The sequence below is a fragment of the Canis aureus genome, chromosome 9, assembly GCF_053574225.1.
Source record: "Canis aureus isolate CA01 chromosome 9, VMU_Caureus_v.1.0, whole genome shotgun sequence".
Classification (NCBI taxonomy): domain Eukaryota; kingdom Metazoa; phylum Chordata; class Mammalia; order Carnivora; family Canidae; genus Canis; species Canis aureus.
Genome location: NC_135619.1, coordinates 40,966,235 through 40,989,787, shown reverse-complemented (window position 1 = coordinate 40,989,787; position 23,553 = coordinate 40,966,235). Strand labels below are relative to the sequence as shown.

General features: G+C 37.6%; 1 protein-coding gene across 1 annotated transcript in view; it reads left to right on the top strand.

Annotated features, from left to right (window-relative positions):
- KCNH5 (potassium voltage-gated channel subfamily H member 5) overlaps positions 1-23,553 on the top strand; it is a 275,213-nt gene that overhangs the window by 76,624 nt on the left and 175,036 nt on the right. The window contains exon 7 of the mRNA XM_077909564.1: positions 2,766-3,192. Within this exon, the coding sequence (XP_077765690.1) occupies positions 2,766-3,192 (427 nt within the window). The remainder of the gene's footprint in view (positions 1-2,765; positions 3,193-23,553) is intronic.

Genomic DNA, 23,553 nt, shown 5'->3' with positions numbered 1-23,553 from the left:
CAGGGCTAGGGTGGCAGATGGGGGGGAGGCTCTTCTTGTCACACAAGTAAGTAAAAACATGAAGCCATGACCAAGACAAGGCCTTGGAAATAGGAAAGAAGGGAAATTTTTGAGATATTTATTAAGTAGGTATATTTTAAGCACTTACTCATCCTTGATAACAGTTGATAGCCAGCTGTCTGGGGGATGGGGCAGGTAATGATGCCACTCAAAAGAGTAGGAGGTGGAGAACTCATTCAGGCAGAGCAAGGGATTCCCTTTGGGACCAATTACATTTTGAACACCTGTGAGACATTTAAATTGAAATGTATAGTGAGTATTTGGCTTCTGTATCAGCAAGTTAGGAGACAGTTTTGTGCTAAGAAGTAGACTGGTGATTTCCATATATAGGAGTCAGTTGAATCATGCACATGCAGTAGGTCAACCGGAAGAGTGTTGAGGATAATCATGATAAGAATCCTAACACATCATAGAAGCATGGAGAGAGGTAGCCCTAGAAAACGATTTTGAAAGAGATATCAGTTGGGCAGTTGGTAAAACTCAGGAGAAAGTGGTATCACAGAACTTGTGGCATAGTTTATAATGCTTACAAAATATTTTTTAATGCTTCAGTAGTGTTGGACATGGCCATAGAAAATGATGCTTTTTGAATAAGTGAGGTCCTATGCAGGGACCCTGCAGGGTGGACCACCTCCTCTTGGAGAGTTCTGCCTGTCAGAGATCAGGGGAGCATGTCCTCCCAGCATTGGGACCTAATTCTAGGAGGTCCTGATTCTTAGCATTCTAGTTGAGAGTGGTAACTGTTTTTCAGTTTCAATGAGGATAAAGATTTCCTCTCTGTTTTTTCTTTTTGTTTTTTTTTTCTGTTTTTAGAGAAAAATCCGGTAGAAATAACTTCTTTGTGCAGTTTTGTTTTGTTTTGTTTTGTTTTTTAGAGAGAGGGAGAGAATCTTAAGTAGGCTTCACACCCAGCATGGAGCCCAACACAGAGCTCATCATAGGCTCGACTTGGGGCTCCATCAACCCTGGGATCGTGACCTGAGCCAAAGTCAAGATTCGGATACTGAACCAACTAAGCCACCCAGGCACCCTTTCTATGCAGTATTTTATCAGAAGTATCATAGTTCTTTTAGCATTTTAAGCTAAGTAGAGAACAACATCTATAGCAACACTGGTTTTATTTTTTAATTTAGTCCTGAGTTTGTCATGCATTGGACTATGGGTTTCTTTAGAACAAAAGCAAGGCATGTTTATTTTAATGCCCCATGGGCCTAATGCAGAGGTGGGCTGTAGAAGTGCTTAATAAATGCTTATTTTTGTCTTTGTTGCTTGTGATTACCTGGTTCCATTTCTGAGAGCTTCCAAGTTCTCTTGAAAATTCTTTCCTTTCATCATCTTATGTCACTGAATTATGCCAATTCATCTTCTGAATTTTCCTAGTTTTTTTTTTAACTGCCTAAAGTTTGATATTTGTTTTCCCCCCTCAAGTGTTCAAGCAAAATAAGAGTTTATTTTAAGGCTGCATTAATGCCACAACATTTGAGAGTAGGAACTGAAATAGAGCCAGGCCTGAGGTATTGAGCTTGAGACAGAAAACTGTCAAAATGCTCCTGCTACTCTTTTATTTCCACAAGGTCTCTTGTTCTTGCTTCTCTTTCAAATATTTATTTTGAAATATCTCAGTCATATGCTACCACATGGAATATAACATAACCAAATACATTCTTAACCCTTTTACCTGAACTATCAAGAACCTTATGATGCCAAAATTAGAGTCTTACTAATGTCACATCTGTTTCACTATACCAACCAGTTCCTCTGTGTTGGTCAGAAGGAAGCTCAGAGTGAGTTACACTAGACTCCTTGTCTCTTCCCTGGGAGAAAGAATTAGCAATAATAGAGTCATACATTTCATGAAATTAGAGGGTGATAGTCAGATGAGAGGCATCCTGATCACAGCTCTTTCTTTCCTGTATCAGGAATGAATTTATCCTCTTTCCCCACATGGCTTATTATAAGCTTCCCCCTCCAAAAAATAACTATGGGATTTGGAGTGATTGAAGAAAATGTATGCTATATTTGCAATTGGATAGTGCTGTATTTGGATTTTAAGCTTCTCAGCAAAATATGAATTATCTTGCTGCTGCTCCCTTATGGTATTCTTTTCTATGACTATTGCTAGAGGATGATAGGATTTTGGATTTTGTAGATTATGTACCCATTCTATGTTCAACTCCTAACTTTTTCAGAGCTCTACAAATTTAGTGCTTATCATGACTGTGACTGGAGGTAGTGGAGGCAACAATGGCACTTGCTCATTCTCCTCATATGCACAGAAGTATTTCCTGTTTGCTTGCCAGTAAGATTGGGATTCCTTTCTCAGAAGTTTGGTGCTCATGGTTATTATAAAGTGAGAAATAAAAATAAAGGTTTTCAAGTAGAGGAAAAGTTTTATAGGAAGAAGTGATAAAAGGTCTGATTTCATCATCCTATTTCTATACTCTGTATATATTGCATTTGAGCAATTTCCTTAGCTAATGAAAAGTTGTCTTATTTAATTATTCAGAAATATCTTATTTCTTGGTGGGAAAATCTGCTTTTTTTAAAAAAAGTTTCTTTACCTTTTTTTTTGTTGTTGTTGTTGACTTAAAATGTATGTTCTTGGTGTATACATGGTCAATTAAGTTCATGAAGGTAAACCATTGAATTGTTTCCCAGCCTTTTCTTTTCTGAAAGTGTCATGTCATTTCTTTTCTTTTCTTTAGGGAATCAGCAGTCTCTTCAGTTCTTTAAAAGTGGTGCGTCTCTTGCGACTGGGCCGTGTTGCTAGGAAATTGGACCATTATCTAGAATATGGAGCAGCAGTCCTTGTGCTCCTGGTATGTGTGTTTGGACTAGTTGCCCACTGGCTGGCCTGTATATGGTACAGCATTGGGGACTATGAGGTCATCGATGAAGTGACGAACACCATCCAAATAGACAGTTGGCTCTACCAGCTGGCCTTGAGCATTGGGACTCCATATCGATATAATACCAGTGCAGGGATATGGGAAGGAGGACCCAGCAAGGATTCTCTGTACGTGTCCTCTCTCTACTTTACCATGACAAGCCTTACAACCATAGGATTTGGAAACATAGCTCCTACTACAGATGTGGAGAAGATGTTTTCAGTGGCCATGATGATGGTTGGCTGTAAGTATCTTGTTTTTCTTTTTTAATTAAAAAATTATTGTTGTTGGCAGTTTTCCAGGCTCCAATCTCTAACATGATTAAAATGAAACTACTTTGTCCTCAGAAAGGCTTTTAATCCATTGTTATTTTACATTGGTTTAATTTTTATTCAGCCTTAGAAAATAAAATGCAAAACAATGTATTTTACTTTTTAGAATGTATTAACACATGAAAAACAGTGTGGATAGAGTGATACAAAAATCAGGATGGGAACTCTTTAATTCTGTTCACAGCATCATATCTGGCAGAGTTCTTTCCAAGGGAGACCAGCATCTAGAAAGGCAACACCTGGCACATCCCATTGGTTTTATTGGCAATGTTAAATTCCAAAAAAACCAGACAGGATACGATGGGAGATACATAGTTTAGAAAATACTTTAGTCAGTAATTGAATTCTTGACTAACGTTGATCTCAGGATAGTTTTATGTTTTTTTTTTTTTATAATTAAAACTCATAAAAAAGTTTTAAATCTAGTCTTCAGTACAAACACTCTAGGTTGAATATATGCCCCTTTGAGAGAATGAAAGGATTAGTAAATGCAGACTCATTTGGCGATGACAAAAATGTTCAGGATTTAGCAGGCATACCTGAGTACTAAATGGTTGATGTTCTTGAGAATAGAATGTTCTCTAAAGGAGTGAAAGACCATGTGTTCTCCACTCAAACTGAGAATAGATTGTGTCAGAAGATCAGAACATTAAGAAGATACATATCAAAAAAGCTGTCTTAAAAGATGATTTTGAGGGAGACTTCACCATCATCTGTGCCTTCAAGTTGACTTAGATGATTTATCCAAGTCTAGTTTTGACCCTTAGAGTAACCTTAAGATCATTACAGTAGAGGTATGATTAGTGTTATTAGCATTTGTTAAGCCTTTGGGTCATGGTTATTGGTTTGTGGTCTAAGCCATTCTTTCTGAGATTCCACATTGCCGAGGTTTACATTTTGACACTGATGGGAAAGATGTTAAGAGTTCAGGAGTGTAGGGTGGCCCGTGAAAGGTCAATATCTTGGGTCAATGAAGGCAGTTTTAACATTTTCAGAGTTTAGAGTTTTTGATATCTATTGGAGCACCAGTGTTGGCAGTTTAGCTTCAGTCTCTCTATATGCCTTTGTGCAGGTACAGAAACAAGAATGCACAGGTTCTACTTGCTGTTTAGAAATAAAGTAGTAGACTGAGAATGCCAAGTGCTGTCTGCCTCAGGGGCTTTTAGGAGGAAATATGTTCCTACATACAAAGAGATCCTGATGATTAATTAAACTGTTTCCTACACACCTAAAGTGGTAAGATGTATTGCTGCATTATAAATTCAGAAGATGACATTTTGTCAGATGTGATATTTATTACTATACTACTTTCAGTATTTATATAATGCATTTTGCCTTGTACTTGAAAATAGATTAAAAAATTTATTTTGAAGCAATTATTAATTCACTGGAAGTTGTAAAGATAGTATAGAGAAGGCTTTTGTGTACTTTACCTAGTTTCCTCCAATAGTTACATCTTGTATAATCAACATTGGCACTAATACGATATGTGTGTATAATTCTGTATTGTTTTATCACATATAGATTCCTGTAACTACCACTGAACTTAAGATACAGAGTTGTTCCATCACTACCAAAACCATCCTTTCCTCATGTTACTCCTTTATAGTCATGTCTGCCCCTTCCCCGAAAGCATCCCTAAGCCACAGCAACTACTGTTTTGTTCTTCATCTATATAATGTTGTGATTTTGAGAATGTTATGCAAGTGGAGTCATGCAAAATGTAACCTTTTGAAATTGGCCTTTTCCATTCACCATAACCCCTTGTAAGCCATCTAAGTTGTTGAGTGTGTCAATAGTTTGTTCCTGTTTATTGCTGAGTAGTATTTCGTGGTTGGATAGATCACTGTTTAACTGTTCATCTACTGAAAGCCATTTTGATTGTTTCCAGTTTTTGCTATTACAAAGAAATCTGCCATAAGATTTTATGTACAGTTTTTTGTTTGGATATAAATTCTCAATTCTCTGGGTTAAATACCCAGGAATGACATTGTCGGGACACATAATAAATGTATGTTTAGTTTTCAAAGGAAATTGCCAGACTGCTTTGCAGAGTGGATAGACTAACATAGTTAGATTTTTCTTTCTTTGTTCTTGAGATTTTTAAACCAAAGGTAATAGGAAAATAAAATCTGCATAGAGTTGAAGGATACCACTATTCAGTTTGTTTCTCAGGCCCCAAACCTGAGAATCATCCTAGATACCTGTTTTTCTCATTTATTACATCTGTTCATAACAAGCCTTGTTGGTTTTACCTTCAAAATACATTTGATTGATTCTCTCTACTTCTATAGGTTACCACTCAAGACTAAGTCATCACTGGTCTGGACATTTACTGTAATCTCTGATGTTCCTTCTGTTTTCACTCTTGCCCCACAGTCTCTACCCAGAAGTGATGGATGGAGTTAAAAAATATTATGCTAATTGAAATAAGTCAGTCAGAGAAAGTGAGAGTAGCCCTTTTAAAGTAAATAAGATCACACTATTCCTTTGCTTGAAGCCCTGCAATGTTTTCCATCGCACATCACATAAAATCTAGATTCCCTACCCCTTCTATCAAAGTATTAATGGTTTGGCTCTTGTTTGCCTTGCCTATTTCACCTTCTTCTATTCCTGCTCTTGCTTATTCTTTTCCATCCATGTTAACCATCTAGCTGTCTATGAACACATTAAGCTCAGTCCTGTCTCAGGGTCTTTGCACTTGCTTCCCCATTGCTTATAACATCCCTCCTCTGATTTATGCCATGAATTCATGCAAGTCTCCACTCAAATCACCTTTTTGGAAGTTCCTCCTAAATGGTACCTTCTAAAAAAAAAAAAAAAAAACAACAACCCAAAATCAATCACCCTTATTTCTTGCTCTTTAATCTTCTGTTGTACCTATTAAGACCTGAGTACATATTTACAGAATACAAGCTCCATGAAAGTAGTGCCTTTGTCTGCCTATTTTTGCTTCTGTATACCAGCTTCTAAACTGGATATTTTTAATGCCATACTCAATCTCAATTTGTTGAATGTATGAATGAGTGAAATTGAAGATGTCCTTGATGGTTATAATGAGAATATCCTGTTCTTGAATCTACTCCAGTTAGGTCTCTGATGAAGATACATGCCAGGAAAATGCACACTCTTCGTTTTGGCTCTGATTCCTTTGTGAAAGCCTTGAGTTCACCTAGGTCTGCCTCTGAGATTGTAGTGGCTCCTATAGCTGAATTGCTCCAACTCTAAGTCTCTAAGCCCCTGATGTTATAAGTTCTAAGAGGCTAGTTAGTAAAAGCAACAACAACCCTTTCCCCCATCACTTTTAACTGTCTACCTTTTGAATCTACCTACACTGAAAATTTTCATGTAGATTCAGTTGAGTTTTCAAAATTTCATTTGGTTCATTTTGGTTCTGTTCTTTCTCTACTTCATGTATGGCCAATTATGTTCCTATATCTAAAAGTCTTTCTTCTTCTTTTTTTAATCTTTATTTAGTTCCTATCTTGATTTCAAGATGAAGGCCTGATCTCAAACTTGCTCCTTTTCTTTTCTGGGTTTGTGTTATTTTCTTGTAACACCTGAGCAGTAATTTTCTGTTTATTTACTAGTTTCTGACATTTTTTTACCTGTTGACTTTGGTTTTCTTTTTATGCCTCAAGTCCAGTTTCTATTGCCAGGAGTGTTCCAGGGAGATGCCTTTTAATTTTATTTTTAGTCCTTGGGTCCTTAGTAATTTAATGGCTTGTTTCCTTTGCAACAACCCAAGAAGCTGATAGAAAACTGTCAAGACTCATGAAGTGTGACGGTAACTTTTAACAATTCCAAAATTTATTGGACATACATGCTCAAAATATCAACCAAATGTGCCTATTGCAACTGTTTGTAATCTTAGTATCACTTTTCCCCTCTACAATAGCACCAAGTAAAACAAACAAAACAAACTACTACAGTTCCCAGAACCCAATATGTGTTATCAGCCATAGATGGAGCCACCAACTTAGCATGTATGTCTTTATACCTGTGTGTGTGTGTGTGTGCGTGCACGTGTCTGTGTGTCTGTGTGTGCATGTGTGATGGAGAAGGAGAGTTAAGGAAGAGGGAGATAGAAAACAGAAAGCTTCTTGTTTTTAGTTCTACTAACATTCTAGTCAATCTAGAACTGAGTGGTGTTTGAGAAGCACTTATAACCACACAGTAACTGAGAAAAATGTTTACCAAAAGGTTGGTGGAGAAACCAACTGCCTAGATTCTGTGGAGAAAAATAATCATTGCTTGTAAATGATAGCCTCTTTTTTCTGGAGAAAGTCATCTAAAATTCCCATGCCTTCTAGCAAAATTGAGAAATTTTAATGGCAGCACTTCCAGTTCTTAGGTCCTTTCTGAGCCCTCTTCTTTCTTTAATGGTCTTTCCTCACTGACCTCGAGGTCCTTTCACCCCTGATGCTGAATTGCATGTGGACTCTGTCCAGGAACATTGTCTCAAAGTTCTCCTTGTTGGTATCAGACGAATCTTCAGACAAAACTTATGACTGTGGCCTCCCTTCAGTCCCAGTCACCTTATGTTCCCTCTTGATCCTTTCTAAGTCAGCAGGATCCCATGTATTTCTTTTACCTGCCACTTGGGGATTTTTTAGACTTAAATCCTTTGTTCCATCATTTGCCCATGGCATTTGTTCGTTCGTGAGTGAACTTGATGACTCTGCTGATGTTCAGGAAATTCACTACTGAAGGACATTTGTGAAAAGATATTTTTGCAGTTTAGTTCTGTAGCAGTTGTGGAAAATAGCATACTTTTTTTTTTGAGATCAAGATGTGGGTAATCTCTTTGCTTTTTGCAGAGCAAATACTTTGTGATGACTTCATGAAATGTTTTCTAATCTATTTCATTTATATAATCTTATTGAGCCCCTAATAATTTTCTTTTTTCCAAAGATTAGCTGACTGACTAATTTTGCTTCTTTTCAGAAAGCATCTTGGTGCACTTACGATTTTTTGTAATGATTGTAAAAGAAAGCAATATGAGAATGGAATTTTTTTCTGATATGATTATCCTTTTGTCTTAATGAATCTTTATGAATCCTAAAAATTTATCAAGGAAGTAATTGCTTACTTAGTTTCTTCTTCATTACTAAATGATCATAAAAATTGTATTTTACTTTAGTCCAACCATTATAAAAAATCTGTACACTTGCATCTCTACTTATAATTTTAAAAAAGAAATATAAAATAAAAATATGTTATGAGTAACTTTTTGCCAAAAATAATTTGTCTAATCATAAATTTTTCTCTTTTTCTTTCTTCCTTTCTCTATTTTATTTGCTTGCTTAGTTTTGTTTTAGTACACTGTTAAATATATTAGTATACATGCAGACAGCATATTTCAAAGGGCTTCACGATTAGATTTTGGTACTTACTTTATTTAAGAGCATTTTTTTTTTTATTTTTGGTCTTTCCAAAGACCAAAAGATCTGCTTGGTTGCTAGATTGAGGCAGCTTGACTCATGTGGTATATGGCAATCAGAATCTGTCCTGATGAGATTCCATGCAATTAATCTTTAAAAGAAAAACAAAGCTAACCTGAAAACTATAAATATGAAAACTGGTGAGATTTAATTGGTAGACAGGTAGTCATAATAATGCTAATCTGTAATTTTCAAATAGGATGTAATTGATGATAGCTCAAACAGTATAAGATCTTTGTGTAATTGACTGATATGGTTTATAATGCAGTAGGCAAATGGTTTAGCACATTTAAAAGTATAGCAGGACCATCTGCCAGTGAGATGTGCATGAAGAGAAATTCAAATCTCCATGTGGGTGGTTAAGCCACCAGGGAGCACTTAGTTACATACTGGTCACTCAACATCATGCAGAGGAGACTGATGCAGTGCATCATATTCTCTAGTTGATGATCCAATTTAGTATTCTCTGTGGAGTTCAGAAAAAAACCAAGCTGAGATTATGGTCATTGCTTTTATCTCTCTCTATAGGAAAAGGAAATAAATAGAAAATGCAGAGACTCAGATTGGGAAAATAAGTTGAGGACAGAGGCTTGTGTGACTTTGGAGAGTCTCTGAATCTCTTTGGGTTTTAGTTTTTTCAACTGTGCAATGCAGGAGTTGGTATAAAGGACCTTAAGATCCCTTTCAGTACTAACATACTATGTATCTAAGATTCTGTTAGTGCAGTTATGCCACTCTTCATAGAATTGGGCTGTTTATTGGAAATGTGATTAATAATGAAATGGAAGAAATGTCACAGGTTTTAGGGCTTTTCATGTATATTATATACCTTATTTTATGGAGTGTAATAGAAACTAAGCATTTTTTTTTTTTTTTTACTTCAGGATGTGAGAGTGAGGCCAGGGAGAAGTCTGTATACCAGGCCAGTGGGGACTCTGAAAGAGTTTGGCCCACATGGATATATTGGAAGGTTTAAAAGTGAACTGTTAACTAACTGGAATTTAAATAAAAACTTGGAAGAAAAAAAGTAAATAAAATAAAAATATTAAATAAATGCCGTTGAAAAACAAGTGAACTGTTGCCCTTTTCCAATATTAAAAAAAATTATGTCTTAATATGAGACTTTATTTGACTAAGATTTAATATTAAGTTACATGTTGAATTTTTTCTTGTTCTTGCTGTTGTGGTGTAGGTAGGAAGTAGAGTGTGAACATGCTGATTTTCATTTCTGGTTTTAGATTCAGCCAGATGGAGAGACTTTTAAGCTTAATGTTTATTTTGGAAACTGGGTCAATTCTTTGTGTCTGCTTTACCTCTGCTTGTAAAAAAGATTTCCTTTTTTGGGGGGGGTTCTTTTATTTAATGAGCTGAGTATCCTATGAGGAAAAACATTTTGTGGAACACAAAGTTCAGGGTTATAAGTACCTTTTTTCATGGTTCAGTAGTTTCAGATGTATAGTCCAGTAGTTAGAAAAAGACTGTGATGTGCACTTTATTCCCTGTTTCTTATTCAAAATAGAACTTGTATCTTTTGCAGGAATGTTCTTTTATATTCATGTTTCTTTTTATGCCTAGTCACATTTTCACAAAACCTCTCAGAGTCTCTAAAGATTGAGTTTTCCCAGAAAATAGGAAATTTTCTCAGTGGCCTATTAACTAGCCTGACCTCTTTGCAAGGACTTGGTCTCTGGAACTACCTTGTGTCTCTGTATCACTCAAAATTATTTTATTCATCCAGCATTGTCCCAGATGTTCTGGTAGAATTGTTATTAAGGAGACAAACTAGATACTTTCTGATCCTCAGTAAGTTAGTGGTGTGATGAGTGTCAGACAAGAGAATCACTGAATCATCTCTTTCTCTCCCATTCCCTTCATCCCCATCTCCACCCACATTCCCACTGCCAGCCCCATCCCTTTCCCCATCTCCATCTCTGATCTCATCCCCATCCCCATCCTCATCTCCATCTCTATTCCCATTTCCATCCCTATCTCTATCCCTACTCCCATCCCTATCTCCACCCCATCCCCATCTCTGTTCTGATCTCTATCCCATCCTCATCTCCATCCTCATCTCCACCCCATCTTCATCCTCATCCCCATCCTCATCCCCATCTCCATCCCCATCCTCATCCCATCTCTGTCCTCACCCCATATCCATCCTCATCCCCATCTTCATCTCCAGCCCCATCTCCATCCTCATCTCCATCCTCTTCCTCATCCCTGTCTCCATCCCCATTCTCAGCTCCATTTCCATCCCAATCTCTATTCCCATTTCCATCTACAACTCCTTCACCATCTCTATTCTTTCTCCATCTTCATCTCCATCTTAGCTCTTAGCTTAAGATTTTGAACACATGAATAAAGAAGTTGGGCTGAACTCTACAGCTGGTAAGAACAGGGTCTGTTTGTCCTATTTGTCATTATATATTTGTCACAAAGTATTGTACCTAGTTGATAAGCTCATTAAATGTATGTTGAATGAATGAAAGAAGTTTACCTAGCTTATCCTGAACAGTGCAGGAAGATTTCTAGGAGGAAGGGACTCCTGAGCTTAGAATACAAAAACACCAGCATCCTGCGTGGCTCAGCAGTTTAGCGCTGCCTTCAGCCCAGGGCATGATCCTGGAGACGTGGGATTGAGTCCTGCATCAGGCTCCCTGCATGGAAACTGCTTCTCCCTCTGCCTGTGTCTCTGCCTCTCTCTCTCTTCTCTCTGTGTATTCTCATGAATAAATAAATAAAATCTTTAAAAAAAATACAAAAACATGTAGGACTTAGAAACTTTTTGAAATAAAGAGAACATATGTGAAAAAAAAAAAAAACAGTAGCAAAATGGCTTGGCCCTTTCATAGAACTCCATGGATTTCACTTTGGCTTGAATGGACAGTGAATGTGAATGGGGAGGAAGGAAGGAACTAGGATGTCAAAAAAGCCTTGCATAGCTTGATAAGGAATTTGCCTTTTATCCTAAAGGTTGTGGGATAAATAAGAACTTTATTTTTTAGTGTGGAAGATGGATTAGAGGAAATAAAGGCTGTGGATAGAGAAACCAGGTAGGAAGCTGTTGCAATAATTCAGGAAGCCATAACCTGAGATGGTAGGAATACAGAGGATGGTATAATTTCAGAATTGGCAAATTGTTTCTTGTGTTAAAGGACATATAACAACTATCTTAGGCTTTGTGGTCCATTAGTCTCTGTTGAAACCACTCACCTCTGCTCTTGTAGTGTTAAAGCAGGCAAAGACATAAATAAATGTACATGGCTATGTTCCAGCAAACCTTTAAACAGGTGGCAGGCCAGATTTGGCATATTTGTAGCTTCCCACAGTCTAGCTGGACAGCATAGTTTATGAGAAGACCATGGAGTTTAGAGTCAGACAAACCTCCATTCACTTATTAAGAATTTACATCAGTTATCATCTGTAAAATGGAGACCCCTACATTACAGAGTTATTTGGAATACTCAAAAATAGTTTACATGTAAAATTCCTCAATCCATTTTTTAAGTTGTTGTTGGTGAGTGAGTAAATGTGTTAAATATGGTAGAGAGAAGAGTACAAATGGGCCATTAGGTTTCTGGCTAAGTCAGCTGAGTGAATGACTAAATTCTTTTCTGAGGTAGGAAAGAAGGAGCAACCATTCCTGGGGGAAGAGAATAGTTCTATTTTGAACATGTTAAGTGTGAGGTGCCTGCAAATCATTCCGTTGGTGATGCGTAGTAGGTTAGGCAGTTAAAAGTGTATTTTGGGGTTCTAGAGATGTGAGGCATGGTAGTGCAGGGTCAAGTCAGAATGAAGCTGGTGAAGGGTAATACTTAAGGAAGGAAGCCACAGAATGGTAAAGAAGAGAACTGAGAGGGGTAAAAGGAAGCATGACTCCAGAAGAAGAGTTTGTTGCAACAAAGGATAAGAGAGTGTCAAGAAAGAAGGGAGAACAGCAAGATAAATGGGATAGTGAATCAGGAGGTTTGGTTGGCATTACGAGGTCATTGGTGAGCTCCACGGTAGTTTCATTGGTTAGTTGAGGGGAGTCAGTCATATGCCTTTATGCGATCTGTACCTTTTTTTTTCCTTATATGAAGGAAAATAATTTTGTCGGTAGCCATGAACCTAGTACAACTAGATTACACTTACACAGTATTTTTCACTGCCAATGATACTTTTTTTCTGAATCACCATTTAAGTTCAATAAAATATATCTAATTAGACTATTAGATATATTACATATACTTGGAGTTTTCTTTTCATGTTATAAGATAGAAAATAAAATTGACTTAGAAAGAAGTTTTATGAAATCCCACTTTCAAAGAACAAGGATTTTAGTCAAGAGAGAATTTTATTTACAAGATTATATGGTAACCTTCCAATAAATTTGTTTTGGTTCTTATGAAGGTGTATATTGCCCAAGATAGGTTGTTACATGGTAGGTGGAATTGTGCTCTACTAGAGAAAAAGTACTGGGGACTTAGATGCTCCCTATGTATGTAGTATCAAGGATCAATTGATATATGATTTTAACTTTGCTAGAAATAAAATACAAAATTTTTCAAAGATTGAAAGATCAAAGATTGAAAGATTAACAAATCCATATATGAATATATTTAGAATTTCCTAAAATAAATGTTATACCCAGAAGGCCTTATGTATGGATTTGAGAATTGCTTTGGTATGCTCAGGGAGGGATTATCTTTGGAACAATCTCTAAGCCAGTTCCTAAGTGATTACTTCTTACCTATTAATATTTATATAAATTGTGATGACTGAGTTAGGTCTTCCTGGGAGTAAAGGTGCCAGGTATATGGTTGTAGCTTTGGGCTACATGACTGTAGGTAAGAAGATTTTTATGGGATGAGAATTATGTTCAGGTTGACTATCAGGAAATAATGGAGGCTTTAAAAAGTTCTCTCTGAAGCTAGTTCTGGAGCTACCCTTTTAGATACGATCTTTTTAAAAGTTGAATTTATGTTTAACAACTCCTAAAAAGTCTTAATCTGTGGAAGTCTAATTTGGGAGCCTTACTGATGTAAAATGAATGTAAGGGAAAGACACTTAAGCTATACCTCTAGCTAGATCTTGCCAAAGGAGATGCGTGTTGACTCTCTTAATGAGATCTTGGAGTAGGTGCTGTTGACCTTGGGAATTTTTCTTACATTGAGCTACCCATGACTTTGCCTTTTCAATTTTAGAAAAAGCCTCAGAGGACCCCCATGGTAGGTGTGTTTCCCAACACCCTTTTCTTAGGAGGGTCTAGCTAGACAACACTCCCCCCACCTGCCCTGTCCCATACACACACCAGCATTCTAGATTCCATCAGCAGTTGTCCTGTTGCTGCACTGTGTCTTAAAAAAACCCCAGTCTGAATCTACTTACCTCTTTTGTTCCTGTTTTAGGACTGCTGAGCACTGGTTGGAGTAAACCACAGCTATGTGAACAAGTGTCACTAAAATGCATTTTTCATACTCTTACAAATCTTTGCTTATTTTAGGTTGTCTCCCTCTCACATTTTGCTGAGTAGCTATTTTTGTGAAACTCTCACATGTTTTCTTCCCACCTCTCCTAAACCTCTGACTGTGCCTCTTCATTTCAGGAGATGGCCTTTCTTTTTCTTTCTTTCTTTCTTTCTTTCTTTCTTTCTTTCTTTCTTTCTTTCTTTCTTTCTTTCTTTCTTTCTTTCTTCTTTCTTTCTTTCCTTCTTTCCTTCTTTCCTTCTTTCCTTCCTTCCTTCCTTCCTTCCTTCCTTCCTTCCTTCCTTCTTTCTTTCTTTTTTTCTTTCTTTCTCTCTCTCTCTCTCTTTCTCTTTCTTTCTTTCTTTCTTTCTTTCTTTCTTTCTTTCTTTCTTTCTTTCTTTCTTTTTTCTTTCTTTCTTTCTTTCTTTCTTTCTTTCTTTCTTTCTTTCTTTCTTTCTTTCTTTCTTTCTTTCTTTCTTTCTTTCTTTCTTTCTTCTCTGAAAAAGAAAGAGTAGTTGTTGCAGATGTGCATTCCTATACTTTCCTGACCCTCTTGCAAAGATGGGCTGGAAGAGGGAAGCACGTTGGGAATGAGGGGACAGCCAAATCACACAGGATTTTATAGGTCAAAGTAGTGACTTTTTTCGGAGTCAGATGGGAAGGTGTTTGAGGGTTTTGGGCTAAAGAATGGCATGATTTGTCTTAGGTTTTGTAGAGATCGATCTAGCTGCTGTGTGGAAACATACTGTAAGGGATCGAGGATGGCAGAGGGCAGACAGGTTAACAGTTAAGGTGAGAGGCAATGGCAGTGTAGAATTGATTAGACTCTGGACAAATGTTAGGACCCACAGCATGAAGGTATGAGAAAAGCCAAAGGTCAGGATTAATTTCTGGCTTTTGGTGCAAGCAACTGCTATGCTAAGTTGCGAATGATCACTGGTCGTGTTGAGTGGGCAATTATGTATGTGAGTCTAGAGTCCAGGGTGTGGTCATGGGTTTGTTTTGTCCTTCAGTGTTTTATTTCCCCCACTGATTTGCCCTTGTTTCTCCTGTGTTCTCAGTCTCTCTAGTTCTCTACTGGCTCTTTCTCAATCAGCTCATAATCATGCTCATGTCTATGTAATCCTAAAAAATACACATAGGTGAATAGACACTCGAGTTTGCACTCTCTTTGCCTGTGATCTAAATACAAATTCTTTTTTTAAGTAAGCTTCCTGTAGCACATGTCTTTACTTTCTTATCCTCATTTGCTATCTATTAAATGTGGAGTTCTACTTCCACTACTTGAAATATATTTGCTAAATTTCAGACACTTTTCACTCATACAGAAACCTCTCTGGTTTCTTGATGTTTATCTCTCCCTGATTTCTCTCACACTGCTCTGGCTACTTTTTTTTTTTTTTTTTTCCTATTTCTTTTGCTGGATCATTATACTCTGTCTCTTAAATATTGGAAAGTGTGATATTGGGAACAAATTTTTGAATGATCAAGGGCAGCTCTCCTGATAGGCTTTCTTCCTTAGTAGGTCCAAAGTGTCTCTTATCTTCTCTATCTCATTATCCTTTTATTATGGGCTATAATTATGTTCTTTAATTTTTTCCCTACATATTTTCTGCTTGTCTCCCCAGCTAAAGTGGGAACTATGAAGGTAGGGAGCTTGTTTATCTGATTCACCTCTGTATCCCTGGTGTAATGGGAGCATAGTAAGTAGTCAATAAATTAGTTTTGAACAAGTGAATAGGTTTTTTGATACTCCATATTGAAAAGGCTGTGTATTCAGAGAAAAGCAAAACTATACCAATTCTCCAGATCTAAGCATTTTAGTGGTGGGTTTAAATTTTAATATAATAGAACTTAGATACATGAATATGTGGCTGACTTCATTTTTCTATAGAAGGTTCACTTAGTTTGTGACCTACCACTTCACTATTTTCCACCTTTCAAAAGTATCTTTCATGCTGTGTCTGTCCTATGGTTGTACTTCTCTTTTTTATTTTTTAAGATTTTTATTTATTTATTCATGAGAGACACACTGAGAGAGAGGCAGAGATATAGGCAGAGGGAGAAGCAGGCTCCATGCAGAGAGCCTTACATGGGACTTGATCCCAGGACTCTGGGATCATGCCCTGGGCTGAAGGCAGATACTAAACCGCTGAGCCACCCAGGCGTCCCTGTACTCCTTACTCTTTGTCTGTCACGTACCAGAGTGCTGGATGGGAAGCAGGATACACTCCTCCGTTGCTTTTGGATTTCCCCTTACCCTATTTCAAGTTTCTTTTTCTATCTGTATTTCCTTTTCTGCCTACCTATGTTTCACTGCCCACTGTTTTCTGGGAAAAGAGCTAAGGTTTTAACAGTAAAAATAAAACACAACAAGAACAACAATAACAAAAAAGCCATTTGCTGTCTCAAGGGCCTGGCTCTTGCAAAGGAAACCTATGCTTTCAAGATTATTGTTTTGTCTATGGGCTTAAAAAAAAGTCTAATTTGAAACTCGAAGCTACGCTGCTTTCTTTGTTCCCAATTGTATCCATACTCCTCTTGAAAAGTGACTGCCACTGTTTCTGTGGGAGGACAGCAGAGGAGCCATTAGAAGAATCAGGGGTTAGAAGCACTGACTTCTGTTTCTGTTCCTGACCCACAATCATGGGTGAGTCCTGGCATAAATGGATGAACTGCAACCTCCCAATCCCTTTTTGTTCATTGGCTATGGAAAGAGAACCACCTGTGGATTTAAATGGTTTGGAAATAACTGTACCACACATAGAATTTAATGATAAAGTTTGGATATTCTATTCTTAGAGGCCACATAAAGTTAGTACTATTTCAATCTAAATCAGAAGCATAAATATCATTGTTGTTGTTATTATTATTGTTTGCTAAAGAAACAAAATTGTATACGTGTATCTGGGAGAAATTTGCATTTTGAAACAAGTATGTTCAAGTGTATCATTCACCCAAAGGGAAATTTCTTTGGCTTCTGATGTTTGGTGAAAGACTTTCTAAAGCTGTGTGATTTTAACTGCTAATTTAGTCATTGGAGAAATTTCCAGAGACAGGAAGGTGATTTGGTTAAAAAAGAATAGGATTTGGTTAATATGACAACCCCAGAGATGACAGAACTGAGATAAACAGGAAGAGACCCAGGGCCCACAGAGGAAAGGAAGGAAATCCGAATATTTTCCAGACCTCTGGCTTTCCTGGCTTCTTTTTAATTTAATATGTGTGGTAATTCAGATTGTCTGCCTATTTTTTAATTTAATTTTTAAATCAAAGTAATAATATATGCACATAAAGAGCCAAATAGTGCTATAAGGTTTATTTCAAAAAATATATATTTCCTATTCCCTATATATTTTTCCATTTCCCAGAGAGATCACTTTAAAATATTTTCACTTTTTCAGTGATATTTATCTTTTTATCTCTAAATAGGATATTATTGAAGAGGATTTTCAGTTTTAGTCATTATCTATTGACTTCTATCTTTTAAGATTAAGATATAATTCTCTTTTCTGTACCCTGTCCCTTAACCACCATTATGTACACATGTCTACATTTTCCAATTTTCTATCTTCTAAATATATTTAGCTCATTATTTTGGCTACATCAACAGTTTTCATTATCATGACTGTAAACACTATTAGCGATGGAGTCATATGGTTTACTATGATTATTTTCTGATACAACATTTGGTTTTATGTCATTTTTTTTCTTAGTGCTCCATGTACTTCTCCTTTATCATGTAACACTCATGTCAATTCACTTTTATTAGATAGTTATCAACTTCTTGTCTTTGGAGGCTACTTCCTTGGAATCTTCTGACTTTCCCCAGTCTGGACTCTCCGTCTCCATAGACTGACCTGCAGCTCTCACTCAGCCTGATGTTTCCCTTCATCTGTGAACTTAAGAATGTCCTTTATTTTATGATGGACTCTTGAGGCATTCTTCCCTTGTCTTTGAGTTTTTGGTGGAATTATTTAGAAGACTGATTGTATTCAACTCTTGATTCTTATAAATATGTTTTCCTTCTCTCTTTGTTTCTGGAAAACTTAAGAATCTTCTTTAGGTACTCAGCATCATGAAATATGGCAATGTCTCTTTGTATGGGTCTGTTTTCATCTATTCGAGAGTTTAGAATCTCTCCAGCTTCTCAATGAGTGTGTTCTATCATTTGGAAATACTTATTCTCCACCTCTTTGAAATTTTCTTGAGTTATGGATAAATTCCTATTTTTTCTTTATTAAAATACTTATTATTTGGATATTTGATCCCTTGGATTGATTTTCTTATTCCCTTTCTACAATTTTCTGTTTTGTTTTGTTTTTTTCTCTATAGTCTGGGAGTTTCTGTCAAGTTCATTTTTTCTTTTTTCTTTCTTTCTTTTTTTTTTTGTCAAGCTCATTTCCTAAGCTTTCTTTTTTTAAAAATTTTATTTATTTTATTATTTTTTTTCATTTCCTAATCTTTCTACTGAGTTTTAATTTCTGCAATTTCCAAGAACTCTTGAGTTCTCTGTGTTCCTTCTTACAACATCCTGCTTTTGCTTTATAGGCTCAAAATCTTCTTCTTCTTTTTTTTTTTTTGGTTCAAAATCTTCTTTACCCTTTCTGAGGATGTAGAATAGTTTTCAGATCCCCACATAGTCTCTGTGTCCTTCAAATTGATTTTTGGTTTGCGAGGTTTGGTCTCTGTTTCTTATGCCTGAGGCTATATGCATATATCTAAGAATCCTTATTGTTTATTTATGGCTGGACTTATGACTGTGGCCTTAATGAAGAGATATCTGTTGGCTTATTTTATGGAGAATATTCAACATCAGTATTTTCACATCATTTCTATTGGGCTGTCAATTTCCCCAGAGAGGAATTTTTCCAGTTTCCAGGCTGCAGAATATAAGCCTTGCTCCAGATTTCTGGAAGCTGAAAGGAGAATAGAGCTGAGGGTTTGCTATTTAGAGTACAAACGTTCTCATAATGCCCCTGTTTTCAGTATGACACATTTATTCTCTGGTCTTCCCCCAGTCCAGAGATCCTTTTCAGTCTGCTGTGGGGGGTAGAAAGGGAATTGCCGGCTCTGTGGAATTAGGTAGGGCATATAGGAGATAGATATCCATCTGCTTCTTAAACAGATTTTCAGGGATGCCTGGGTTGCTCAGTGGTTGAGCATCTGCCTTCAGCTCAGGGCATGATCCCGGAGTCCTGGGATCAAGTCCCACATTGGGTTCCTGCAGGGAGCTTGCTTCTCCCTCTGCCTATGTCTCTGCCTTTTTCTCTGTGTTTCTCATGAGTAAATAGATAACATCTTAAAAAAAATAGATTTTCAATAGATCCTCCAATTTCAGCTCCATCCTTGTACACCTCCCCCCAATTCCAAGGGGTAGCAGTAGTAGCCATCTGGGATATATGCAGGTTCTATAGAGCAAATCAGTTTGTATCTTAATTTTCCCTTTTGCTGGCTTAGGATAAGGCTTTTTTGGGTCTGCTAAGTCAGTTATTACCTGTTCTGTTCTCTAGCTTTCAAATTTTCACTTTTGTGTGTTCTATTTTTTTCATTCTTGTGGCTTTATGACTTAAAAACAAAAAACTGTCGTTTTTTTGAGTTTTGGAAGAAAGCAGAGACACCTATATGTGGTCAATCCTCTATCTCTGGTTGAGCCTCTCTGTCCCTTTGGCATGTGTTGGTTCTCCTGGTTCTTGCTTCTCTTACCTTTGTTTATTATCCAGATTTATAGAACTTTTAATCTAAAAGTTTCCCCTGTTATTTTCCATTTGTCTCAGGGTACTAGATTGGTAGGGACTATCTTAACCTTGCTAAGCCCATCAGAGGTTCACTGTCTACTTAACCTGTCAGTCTGCTCCACCGTCTGGTTGGCTTCTCAGCTCTACCATGTGGCCTCTGTTCCTTAGGAGTTCTGTACTGTTATGACAACCTCTGCTTGATCATTTTCTCTGGCATTCTTCCTTCTATATTTATGAGAGCCTGGCTTTCTCTGATGCTAGCTACATTTGTCCTCAAGCCCATCTCCAACAGGGCATATTTACCCAATCCCTTAAATATATTGACTAACCCTGTAAAAATGATCAGTCTGTGTTGTTAGCCAGATTGAGGCAGAAGTCTAATCTTTTTTCATGTAGGTTTCTGCTTTAGAATTTAAGGAAAGTGTGCAATTTACCAACATCATGGATGAAGCTAGCCTTACGTATTTTCAACTTCTTAAAGTCAGGCTTCTGTTATACTCTTAGGACTAGGAATGGTCAGCAATAAAGGAGAGAAAGGAAAACCACTCTCAGTACTCTGGGCTAAACTTAAAGCAGTGGCTAAAATTCTTCTTCTGTCAGCCTTTAATAAATAGCATCCTATAGTCCACGGTGAGTTCAGCACAGTGAGGCTTGGATTTTGTTGATAAACCTGTTATAGGTGTTTCTCAGTTTGTGGTGGGGCTGGAATACTGTCAGCTGGAATGCTTCACTGAGGCAGTCGGTGTAGGGTGGGAACATATGTGCCTTTGATGAAAGCTGCTTTGCAGTGAAAATCACAGGGATTCCTGTGAAGCTTTATCTTGTGAACATTGTTATATAAGCACTGCCTTTAAAATCTTTGGCTTAAGTCTCAAGTAAATAGGTTTATAGAGTATGGGCCTACCTGGCTCAGCAGGAGTGAAAACAAAATGTCTCACTATTGTGGTATTTGGGACTCTTCTGTTGTCAGATAGAACTTTGTCTGCATAGATATAAAGCAGGGGAAGGGCAACTCATAAAAATCTCATGATTAGTGGTAAAAAGCAGGCTTAAAAGTATCATGATTAAAGGCTATGTCCCCATGATAAATTGAGTAACCAGAGGGTCTGGGATAGAGTGAAGTAGAAAATGGTATGGGATGAGGACAGAAAGGTACTGGGGACCAGATCATGCAGAGCTCTGGAGACCCTGTTAGTCTGTGGATGGGAACTTCTAGATGATTCTGAGCAGAAAATGACATGATCTGGCATTTTTTAACAGGGTCACACTGGCCACTATGCTGAAAGTAAACTCTAGGGTGACAAGGGAAAGAAAAGACAACTCAGGGAAGCTATTGCAATAATCTTACTGAGAGAATGATGGTGGTTTGACCAAGGTAGTAGCAGTGGACAGGGTGTGTGGTACTTCTAGTTATATTTTGAAGCTAGAACCAACAGGATTTGCTGACAGATCAGTGGGATGTTAAAGGGAGAGAGAAATTAAGGATGACTCAAGTTTATTTTGTTGTGGTCTGCTTATCTCAAGGGATGGAAGTGATTATGAAGAAAGCAGAGGGATTTTTGAGGGGAGGATATCATAGAATTAGGAGTTAAATTCTGCTGAGTCATGTTAAGTTTGAGGTGTTTGTTGGACATACCAGTGCAGACATGTAATGGGCAATTGGGTAGAGAAGTCTGAATCATAGGGGAGAGGTTCTGGTTGGAAACATACATTTGGGAATTGTTGGTATAGAACTCATATTTAAAATATGGCTGAGACTGATTGAAACTTCCATGGGATTAAATGTAGATGGAGAAGAGGTCTAAGAATTAAGCCCTGGGCATTCCAATATTGACTGGTCAGTAAGATAAAGCAAAACCACCAAAGAGACTGAAAAAGAGCACTTAGTGAGGTAGGAAGAAACCTAGGAGGGAGTGTCCTGCAGGCCAGGTGAGGAAAATGTTTCAAGGAGGAACGAGTGAACAGCTGTGGAAAGTGTCACTTACAGATCAAACAGAATGAGCCCTGGGAACTGATGGTTGGACTTTTCAGACAAGGTGTCGCTGGGGATCTTGAGCAGATTTGATGGAACCTTGGGGGTGGGGGTAGGGCAGAAGCTCTTACTCTAACTTCTTTATTTATTTTTTTATTTAATTTTGTTATTTTTTAAAGATTTTATTTATTAATGGGAGAGAGAGAGAGAAAAGAGAAGAGTGAAGAGAGAGAGAGAGAGAGGCCGAGACACAGGCAGAGGGAGAAGCAGGTTCCATGCAGGGAGCCCAACGTGGAACTTGATCCTGGGTCTCCAGGATCACAACCCAGGTTGAAGGTGGCGCTAAACCACTGAGCCCCCGGGGCTGCCCACTCTAACCTCTTTAAACTTCAGTTTTCCCATCTGTAAAATGGGGTAATATTACCTATTTCATGGAATTTAGAGAACTAAATAAATTGATTCATATAAAGTACTTAGAACAGTGCCTGGTACATTGTAAATGCTAAATAGCCATTTAGTTTTGTTCTTACTAGAAACCTCTATTAAGGGGGACATTGTCAGTCACAATCTTGTAGTGAGGGCATGCAACTAATTAGAATCTACCTAACTGAACATTCATTCCATGTAACTCCCTTCCAGGCTCTCACTGACAACTTTGTTTACCGTCTCACCAAAGTATAGGTGAATCTGCACAGTGCAGTGATTATCAAGCAAGAAATGAGATTATCCCAACTTGACTTCTGCAGGATCCCACTGATGAGTCTTAGAGATCAGATCATTCCTCTCATTTCTGGGTGCTGATCCATTCTAAATCTTGTCAAAGGGTAGTTCACCAGTTTGCTCTTGGAATTCATGATATTTTGTGATTCTTTTTTTTTTTTTTTAAGATTTTATTTGTTTATGAGAGAGAGAGAGAGAGGCAGAAGCACAGGCAGAGGGAGAAGCAGGCTCCATGCAGGGAGCCCGATGTGGGACTCGATCCCGCCTGGGTCTCCAGGATCACGCCCTGGGCCAAAGGTGGCACTAAACCACCGAGCCACCCAGGCTGCCCTATTTTGTGATTCTTATTTAAAATCCCAATTGGGTTTGCCTTATTCCTAGTGTTTTGCTGACTCCAAGTTCCTCAAACATCGGTGGCAGGGGACAGCTATCTCTTTGGCAGAGTCTCCACAGTGTCTTGGGTTGAAATATGATGGGACCCAGAACACAGGAACACTTTTAATGTTTTGTTTTGTTTTAAATTAATTTGTCTCCTGTTAGATTTATGTCCTTTCACTCAGGTGCTCGTTATATCATTATAATCTGTACTGTGACCTGAGTGGTGTTCTAGTACTGTGACCTGAGTAGTGTTCTACTTGAAGTAGAAAAGAGGCAGAACAGGAGTCAAAGACTTGTGTTTCCTTTGGGTCATCCATAAACATTGACCCACAGCCCAAGAAGCAGGTGCTGTGGACTGACTGGATTGTGTTCCTTCCAAATACTTAGGTCCCAGCCATATCTCTTCCCCTCACTCCTCCACCACGTGACTGTATCAGAGATAGGGTGTTTAAGGAGTTGATTAAGGTTAAGTGAAGTCATAAGAGTGAAGCCCTAATCTGATAGAACTGGCGCTCTTATAACAAGAGAAAGTGCTAACAGGGCTCTGTCTCCACTATGTGAGGACATGGCAAGA